Source organism: Panthera tigris, chromosome X (assembly GCF_018350195.1).
Source record: "Panthera tigris isolate Pti1 chromosome X, P.tigris_Pti1_mat1.1, whole genome shotgun sequence".
In the NCBI taxonomy this organism is placed as follows: Eukaryota; Metazoa; Chordata; class Mammalia; order Carnivora; family Felidae; genus Panthera; species Panthera tigris.
Genome location: NC_056677.1, coordinates 61466014 through 61475362, shown reverse-complemented (window position 1 = coordinate 61475362; position 9349 = coordinate 61466014). Strand labels below are relative to the sequence as shown.

General features: G+C 38.7%; 1 protein-coding gene across 2 annotated transcripts; it reads right to left on the bottom strand.

Annotated features, from left to right (window-relative positions):
- Positions 1-903: 903 nt before the first annotated feature.
- PBDC1 (polysaccharide biosynthesis domain containing 1) lies at positions 904-6319 on the bottom strand. 2 transcript variants are annotated; one of them, XM_007085000.3, is made up of 6 exons: positions 6259-6319; positions 6109-6174; positions 4773-4832; positions 4122-4262; positions 2783-2894; positions 907-2462 (listed from the first exon to the last, which is right to left on the bottom strand). In XM_007085000.3, exons 1-6 carry the CDS (start codon positions 6286-6288, stop codon positions 2212-2214), a joined length of 660 nt encoding a protein of 219 aa, XP_007085062.1. In that variant the 5' UTR covers positions 6289-6319; the 3' UTR covers positions 907-2211. The 2 variants fall into 2 exon arrangements, with proteins under 2 accessions (XP_015394302.1, XP_007085062.1); XM_015538816.2 differs by lacking the exon at positions 6259-6319 and having other exon boundaries at positions 904-2462; positions 4773-4883.
- Between the last annotated feature and the right edge of the window lie 3030 nt (positions 6320-9349).

Here is a 9349-nt window from a genome sequence, read left to right as displayed (position 1 = left end):
TAAATTAAATGCAGTAATGAAATCCCCACATATTTACAAGGCTTGCCCACACTAACCAAAGGGAATCACACAGGGCATGTATGCCATGGGTTGAAATCTTGGGACCATCATAATTCTGCCCACTCTTTCCCCTTTGAACTTGGATGCTGCCTTGGATTCCTGACCTTACAGTGCTGCTGAAGTCTTCCGTGTTCTTATGCCCCTCCCTTTTCCCAGTTTGTATGTCCTAGTCCTTGGACTGATGAGCAACTTGGAAAAGACCACCATAGGCAGGATTGTAGGCAGCCAACAATCTTTATTCTTCCCCAGTCCCTTAGGCAATGTGTGTGGACATATGTTCGTGGATATTTAAGAATGAATGAACTAGAGGGGCGCCTGGGTGGCTCAGTCGGTTAAGCGTCCAACTTCAGCTCAGGTCACAATCGCACAGTCTGTGAGTTCGAGCCCCGCGTCGGGCTCTGGGCTGATGGCTCAGAGCCTGGAGCCTGCTTCCGATTCTGTGTCTCCCTCTCTCTCTGCCCCTCCCCCATTCATGCTCTGTCTGTCTCAAAAATAAATAAAAACGTTAACAAAAATTTTTTTAAAAATTAAAAAAAAGAATGAATGAACTAGAGAAAGTCAATATAGCAAAAAAGTTCTTAATTTCAAAAAGTCTGTCTAGTATGAAGTATTTAACACTCTCCTACCCATTTAAAAACATATTTCTCATAAAATGAAGTCTAAACAGATGTTTTAAATATTTTTAAGAATTGGCTAAAGAGAATTCATAGAGAAACCTATGTGCTTCATGCACGACTGTTGCTACTAGCTGTATGTATCTCTAGTTCAGCTCTTGCCTAGAAAAGAATTTATCAATTAAGTTTAACTTTTATTTTTCTTCTATGTCCACTGGGGGGAAAAAGCCTCATTTTCCCCACTTCTTTGCTCTGATAAATCCTTTCTTCAATGATCATGCTGTGGTTAGTTTTAAAAGTATTTATTTACTGTTTGTACTGTAAACATTGTGGCTTCCTCTAAATAGTTTTGGCATCAAGGTCAGTAGGTCTATGGGGACATGCACAAACTTTATACATATATAAAGATAACTGAAACATGCACTCTTAAAAGTCATTAGATGAGAAGAAACCCCCTTCCCAATCTATATAAAATCAACTGGTCTATTTTTTGAGTCTGACAAAATATTTAAAAATGTTCATTTTTACATTTATATATAGTGTATAAATGTATGTTATTGTTCTTAGCATTATAAAAGGGAAGTCACTCTACCAGGCTTTATATTAATTATTATTTTGAGCTAGCTTTCAGGTAACAACTTGGGTACCAGAAGAGAAGCAGGTACTGAAGCAGGTCCAGTCCTCTTATGTGAACTGGGCCACATTCACTAGTCTGTTAGGCTCAGGCCCCTGCTTTTATCACCATAGAATATTTATCAAATATTTTGTGAGATATATCAAAGAAAATAAGAAAGCTATACTTAAATACCAAGAGTCAACTCTTATATACGAACTTCTAATCCCCAAACCATATACAGGGCACCTGAGTGGCTCAGTAGGTTAAGAGTCTAGCTCTTGATTTCTGCTCAGGTCATAATCTTATGTTCATGTGATTAAGCCCCATACTAGGCTCCACGCGGACAGTGGAGCCTGCTTGGGGTTCTCTTTCTCTCTCTCTCTCTGCCCCTCCCTCACTCATGTAAGTGAGCACTCTGTCTCTCTCTCTCTCAAAATAAATAAACTTTAAAAAAAGTCATATACAACTTAACAGGTTTGAGAAACGTTCACTATAGGAAACAATGATAAGCATTTAAAAACAGGCATAAATCATTTTATATGACACGATAAAGAGGTTATATACTTGAAAAAAATCTGAAGTGTCAAATAATTTGAAATATCTTTTAAAAGTCAATCACAGATATAGTCATAAGAACCAAAAGAAATTTATTTATAAAATTTCTTACTTGACCAGTGGTGAGAACTATGAAATACTATACCAAGCAACAATCAACTGAGACCCCACTTATAGTCTTTAAGCCAGTTCATACAAGAGAACAACCAAAGTAGCTCTTGATTATTAGGCTAGAAAGATGTCCTTCTGCATGTCTTTCAATTGTGCAATGACATATATTTAACCACAGGGGTCTGTGCGGCCAGTATCCTGGTATCTATAGACTTAGTTGAGTCACAGCTTCTAGGGGGCTATTCCTTGTCTAGCTTACATAGCTGTTTCACTACTCTTGTTGATTTCTTTGTTGGCTTCTTTCTCTTTTTCTTCTCCTTTGTTGGTTTTCACTTTTTCTCCTTCTCTTTTGGCTCCTTTCTCTTCTGCTCTTCCACTGTCAGCTTTCTCTCTTCCATGGTTGCCTTCTTTCTCTACTTCTTTGTCATGAACACTGATGTAAACTGCTTTGTTATAGCCTTCCCGGTTCCGAGCAATTTCAATGGCAAAAAATTGTATCCTGGGGGCTGAAAGGTGAATAGAATTGATTATTGGTCATAGTCACAGTTACTTCTCTAAACCTACTGGAAATCTACCAAAAAAGCTGAACTAACATTCAAAGTATTCCAGAACAGTCATAAACTTGAGAGATGTGGAATTCTAATCTTGTTAAATGAGGCAGAAAATACTCAACTATCTTATCTCAGTCACTCAACAAACAGTAACATGATCTTTAAATATATAACAAATAAAATGATCCCCAAATTATTCATGTCATTAATTCTTTGGTAAAACCAGATCCCTCACTTTCTTTATACAGAAACAATTATAGAGGCAAGAATCTCACCAAAGATGGTGTTTTCCTCAGTGTAGCCCTGAGAACAATCCAGTCGCAGCAAAGTACCATAGTTGAAGTCTTCTACAATTCCATCAAACTTCAAGCAAAATGGCCTCCACTTCTATAAAGGCAAAAAAGATGCCCTAGATGACAAATGCAGGAGGCTGGTGAAGTCAGGCCAGGGAAAGGGATTCCACTTGCTCAGTAAGGAAAATAGCCATAGGGAAAGAGACTATGACTGAGCTGATTTCTAGTTTCACTAGCATTGAGTTTCTGTGCTAACTATTGTCTTTAGACTGGTATTTCCCAACACGAACAATATTTTAACTTGACAAAAATATTTAAATCCTTGACTACAGAATTAAAATTTGATTTAATTTTTTTTTTTAATTTTATGTTTTGAGAGAGACAGAGCACAAGTGGGGGAGGGGCAGAGAGAGAGGGAGACACAGAATCTGAAGCAGGCTCCAGGTGCCAAGCTGTCAGCACAAAGCCTGCTACAGGGCTCAAGTTCACAAACCCGAATTCATGAACTGTAAGATCATGACCTGTGCCGAAGACAGATGCTTAACCCACTGAGCCACCCAGGCACCCCTAAAATTTGATTTCTTAAACATATTGTTTTGCTTTTAAGTTATTGTTAACTCAGCCCAAAATAGCTATTCATCTCCACTGAAGCACAAATGAGACCAAGGTGGCAGGAATGTGGCACAAATTCACAAAGTTAAATTTTAAGAAAGAAGTCCATTCGCTAGAGGCAATTTTCCAAAGATCAGTAACAACCCGCTAAGAGTTAAATGTTTACATTTTTCATAAGACAAGGACCTACCCTCAGGGAAATATTTCCCCCACTATAATAGTTTTAGCACACTGTAAAAGTATAAGATAATCAGGTAAGTAATGTGAAACCTAAGTTTTACAATTACCCATGGCCCACAATAATGTGAACTTAAATCCAGATAATTCAACACCTCTCTGTACCCTATTTGCCAATCGTCCATCCAAGCCTTCTGGCTAAACTACTAACATAAGTAAATTTGTTTCTCCTCCCCTGAAAAGGCTGGGTAGAAAGGGATGAAATGTGAAAGAAAGAAAGAAAGAAAGAAAGAAAGAAAGAAAGAAAGAAAAAAGAAAAAGAGATCCAGTGAACATGAAAAACTCATAAACCAGGAAAATGTTTATTTTGTTTTATAACTTACTTATTAGTTGATTATAACTACATAAAAGCCCTGGTTCTTTACATATTTCCTTAAAACAGACAGGAAAAAGTTTAAATGTATAAAAATGTATTTACAAGCAATAACTGTTGGTCAGATTATAGGTAATATTTAAGACAGAGAAATCTTACCTCTTTAGCTGATTCTGATTTGAGCTCTTCTGGGTCCAACACATCTATCCTGAGTTTCTCAAAATTTTTTCGAAACTCAGAATAGATTTGGTCATCCACTTTGGTGAGTTTCAGGAACTGTGGGTCAACTGATGAAATGAGCTGCCAGACATAAGACAACATACAGATGCTAATCTCTAATTTGCTACACTTCTTTCCTCCTTCCCCAGAAAATCCTTATGGTTCTAAGGGCAGAAGACTTTATTAGGAAGTACAGACAGACTAGGTCCCAGTTGAAATCATGACATAGTTTTCAATGGCCATGATCTAATACAGTCCTTTACACCATTTAAAACTTTTTGGTCCTAGTACTGCCTGAATAATGCCCTCTATGAATTGTTCATTCAGTCATCAAACATTTATTAACTGCTTACTATGGGCTAAGAATTCTTTTGCCAGTTAGCAGCAGAAAACTGGGCAAAGAAATGCAAGTCCTCATTGTCAAAACAAAATTCACTTCCACCCCCCTGTTTTCTGTGGATAAGATCTTACAGTAATAAAAATGATCTCCAAAATACAAATGCTTAACTTGCTGAGCACAGTCATTAGCAAAGAACCATACACTACAATTACATGTTTAATTCTGCTTAATAATGAAGACAGACAACTCACCTTGTAGTAGACTTCGGCATGCTGCATTGCTTTCATGGCCCAAGCCATCTCAATATCAGGCTGCAAAGGAGTGAAGAATGAATGCCAGGTCAGAATCTCCAAATCCTGCTACTAGAGAACAAATTAAGGATGTCTGTAGAGGTCTAGTTAATGCTCAATAACACTACCAAATGTGGTGTTACTGTCAAAGGATAAAAACTGAACTAATGGGTCTGGACAGTATAAAACTTTTGTCCTTATGAAGGAAACTACCTACCAAAAGAAGCTACCTACAGAGTCTAATCAACAGCAAAAGCCACTGGCTCTTTTCCCAGCAGCTAGTGAAAGCATAGGAGACTACATATAGTGGTAGATAAATTGCCTTCTCAGGACTGAGTTAAAGCACTGTAAAACTGACTGAAATAATATACTCACATACAATACTGAGTTGTTGGGAGTACAAAGTAAGATAATGGAAGTGAAATATTCTTCACTTTTAATAGTGTAGCATGTTATAAATATCATTTGTGCTTATCAGATAGCCAATTCCCCATCCTATAACACTTAAAAATGAATCAGTATTGTGAAGCCAGCTAGGTTATAAATAAGCCTTACCAAGTACCCACCACCTGTTCCATTAAAATCTCCCACTCCAGCTAGATGGATCTGTTTCACTGAACCCAGAAGAGCCACTTGCATTTTTGCCTCCACACCTTACACCAGGTCCTTTTCCCAACTGCCAACCCATGTACTTTATCCATCTATACTTTGAGGATCCAGCTAGAGATTCACTTTCTTAGTGAAGTCTTAAGACCTCTACTGTCTCAGTTTTAAGGGGTTTCTTTTGGGCTAAACTCCTTTAGATCTTATATCCTAATCTAGTATACATCAGTGATATTTTTATTTGAGTGTTACTATATTTTCATGTCCAGGTGTCTTGTATCTCAAAAATATCATGTGCTTTCTCTGTAAGAATCTAAACTAGACACACCATAAGTCAGTGCCCTTTTACTGCATAAGATTATCACTCAGGAACTTTAAAAATTAGTGATTCCACAATCTTATCCCCCTCCCAAATATTTTCATTTAATTGGTATATATTGCGACCTGGACAACAGAACATATAAAAGCTTCTCAGGTGGTACTATTGCAGCAAAGTTTGGGAACAATTTCCATTGGCATTTGGCATGTGTTTGTGGATCAAAAAGATTAGAATTAATAAAAAAGTGTGGTCTCTGGCCGGCAAGGAGAGGGTTCACAGAAGATATCAGGTCAGGGGGTTACAATTTTCGTGTTAGGCCCTGCAGACATCCCAGGGTAGTTGGGTGAGTGGAAGCTGGGGGTGAGTCATACTCACATCGTTGCCATAAGACTCAGCTGGGAGAGAAAGAGCATGTGCCACAGACACCAGTTCCCCGGAAACCTGGGAAGGGAAAAATAAGAGGGGAGTCATGTTCAATGCTCGACCCGGCTCGAATTCCCCACCCACCCCAGAGCAGCGTCTCACCGGCTCAGCAGTCACACCAGTCGCCTCCATGTTGCACACACAGAGCAAGCACCCGTTTCCCGGAAATGACTATATGTGTGCTCTTTCTGCAGTTGGTTGGAAAAGGAGGGCCGGGCCAGACTGGCTCTCTTCCGGCTGTGCCTGCATGCAATCTCCCTCGCCTGGAGGAGGGTGGAGGCGGAGTCACTGGCCCCGCCTCCGATGTGCTGCCCGGGCTCAAAAGGGTGTGGCTTTGTTGCACAGTCTGAGATGCTTGAGGGGGTCTCAGGTAGCTGAACGCTCATTAATATCACTGGTGATCAAGCGAAAAGCCTGAGTTAAAGCTTTCGCGTGCCCAACGCGCTGAGTGACCAGCAGAGATTTGGATTCACACTCTCCTTTTGTGCAAGCAGGTGCATACACCCATAGAGCACACACACCTCCAATACTCCACCTTGGGAGTAAATTACAAACAAGCATGGTGCTAGGGAATAGAATGAAGGGATAAAGAAGTTAGTCCCTGTTTTGGAAGAAGTACATACAGTGAGAGGGAATCTAAAGTAGTTGTCAAGAAATACCTTTATGAATGTGGAACAGAAATAGAGGATAAATACACTGAATCATAAAGGGCAACCAGCAAAGGAGGCCAAACAGGCAAGGAAGGACACGACAGGGAGAGAGAATTGCATGTGAAAAGGAACTTAAGAACTAAAACCAACAGGACTTTATCGCAAATGTAAAAAAAAAAAAAAAAAAAAAAAAAAAAAAAAAAAAAAAAAAAAAAAAAAAAGCTGCAGTAAAAGAGTAGTCATTTATAATCTTAAGGGAAAAGTTGGCTTTTCAATGCTGAATATTAAGGATTTCAGACTTTAACCAAAAGGAATGGTAGGCTAATAAATATCTTTAAATAGACAGTCTCGTGAGGAAAAATAAGTTCTAAGAAGATCATTAAAAGAAAATGTGGAAGATAACTTTGAAGAAGGCAATTTTGCAGGCACAAAGAACAAACTAAACGCACAGGATGATGGACCCTTAAGCAAAGGCAATAACAGTTAAGACGGATTCTGAGACTTAACAAGGGAAATAGAATCAGTAGAACTTATGGACTAATTGGGTATGGGGGATAAAGAAGAATCAGGATTCCAGTGTGAGTCCCAGATTTCAAAACGGGAGTTGGGAATGCATGCATTGAGCTAAAAAACACAAGAGAAGGGATGATGAGCTTAATTTGAGGAGTTGAGTTTGAAGAGCCTATGGGACATTCAGATAGAATTGAGTAGTTAGAGAGGAATGTGATCAGAGATATAAATCATATAGCTGTTTCTTTAGGTTTAATTGAGCCGTTCAGAGGAAACTATGAAGAGCTGTAAAGACACAAAGAGCGGCAGGCCAAAGAAAGAACAATTTATGAAGAAGAAAAAGGCAGGGGAAATAAAAGAGTAAAAGAGAGAGAGAGGGAGAGAGAGTCGTCAGTGAGACATCAGCAAAGAACCAAAGGAGAGTCTCACAAAAGCAAATGGGTGAGAGAACCTCCAGGAAGAAATGAATAGTATCCAACACCCTGGGTTGAGTACACTAAGCCCACAAATATTGAGAGGTCATTGACAACCTTAGCAGGAACAGTTTTTAGTGGAATGGTCAGGGCAGAAGTCAGATGGTAGTGGGTTGAGAAGGGAGTGGGAGTTAAAGAAGAGATGACAATGACCATAGAAAGTTCTTCCAAAGAGTTAAAGCTAGAAAGAGACATGAGGTCCAGGGACTTTTCAAAGTTGTGGTGAAGTACACACAACAGAAAAATTTACCCTCTTAACCATTTCTAAGTATACAGTTCAATAGGGTTAATTAAGTATATCCGCACTTCTGTGCAACAGAACTAGCCCCTCTTGCAAAATGGAAATGCTACAGCCCGTTAAAGCAACAACTTCCCATTTCCCCTGCCCCCCAGCCCCTGGCAAGCACTATACTACTTTCTGTTTCTAAGAATGTGACTACCTTAGATACCTCATATAAGTGCAATCATATAGTATTTGTCTTTTTTGTGACTGGCTCATTTCACTTAGTATAAAGTCCTCAAGGTTTGCCCATGTTGTTGCCATGCGACAGTATTTCCTTTGTTTTTAAGACTGAATAATATTCCATTGTATGTATATACCACATTTGGTTTATCCATTCACCCATCCATGAGTATTTGGGTTGCTTCCACCTTTTGGCTATTGTGAGTAATGTTGCTATGAGCATGGATGTGAAAATGTCACTTTGGGATGATGCTTTCACTTCTTTTGGATTTATACCCAGAAGTGAAATTACTGGATCATGTGGTAATTGTATTTTTAATGTTTTGAAGAACCTCAGGGGCTTTTTAAATTATTATTTTAGGTTTAGAAAGACTTACATGTGCTGGGGAATTGGCCTTATACAAAAGACTTCCCTGGAGGGTGAGCTAGGTATCTCCAGAGAAACTGAATGAAGACAGGTAGTAAAAACAGGAGATTGAGGTGTTCCTTCCAGAAGCTTCCTGTTTTGTCTATGAAGCATGAGAAGGCAGCTGAGAGCAAGAGGGAATGTGTTAAAGTCTTGTCTTGAGAAGAATGTCTTAGAAGTCCTGCATAGCAGCTCACAGGAAAGGGCAGACCACTCTAACAGGGAGATGGAGGGACATTCTCAGGGAACAGCTAAAACTAGAGGACATGATTCTGCAAGAATAGCAGTCTGTGTTTAACCCAGAGGTTCAACTGTAAGATGGGTCACACACATGGATGCTGAATGTTTGTGAATGTGGAGGTCTGACCAGGAGGTCAATAGACAACAGTAAAATGGAGGGTTAGACTCAAGATGATGGCCAAATATGTGCATAACAAGTGAATATGAATAGAATTTTAGGAAACACAACTGGCCTTTTACCTGAGGAAGCATTTAGGTAATTTGCTTTATCTAATGTTTTGGGCAGATTAATTGCCTTTTATTTATAAAACAGAAAAGTTATTATGATGTATAGTATAGGCACAGTTTGTTAGGATTATTTTACTTTTTTTTTTTTTTTTTTTTTTTTTTTTTTTTTTTTTTTTTTTTTTTTTTTTTTTTTTTACATCGGGGAACTTAACTTCTCGCCGCT

Coding starts and splice junctions, on each gene's coding strand:
- PBDC1 (XM_007085000.3), bottom strand. CDS start 6,288: ATGGAGGCGACTGGTGTGACTGCTGAGCCG. Junction 6,175..6,258: donor CTGGTGTGACTGCTGAGCCG/GTGAGACGCTGC, acceptor TTCCCTTCCCAG/GTTTCCGGGGAACTGGTGTC. Junction 2,895..4,121: donor AATCAGAATCAGCTAAAGAG/GTAAGATTTCTC, acceptor TTGCCTTTATAG/AAGTGGAGGCCATTTTGCTT.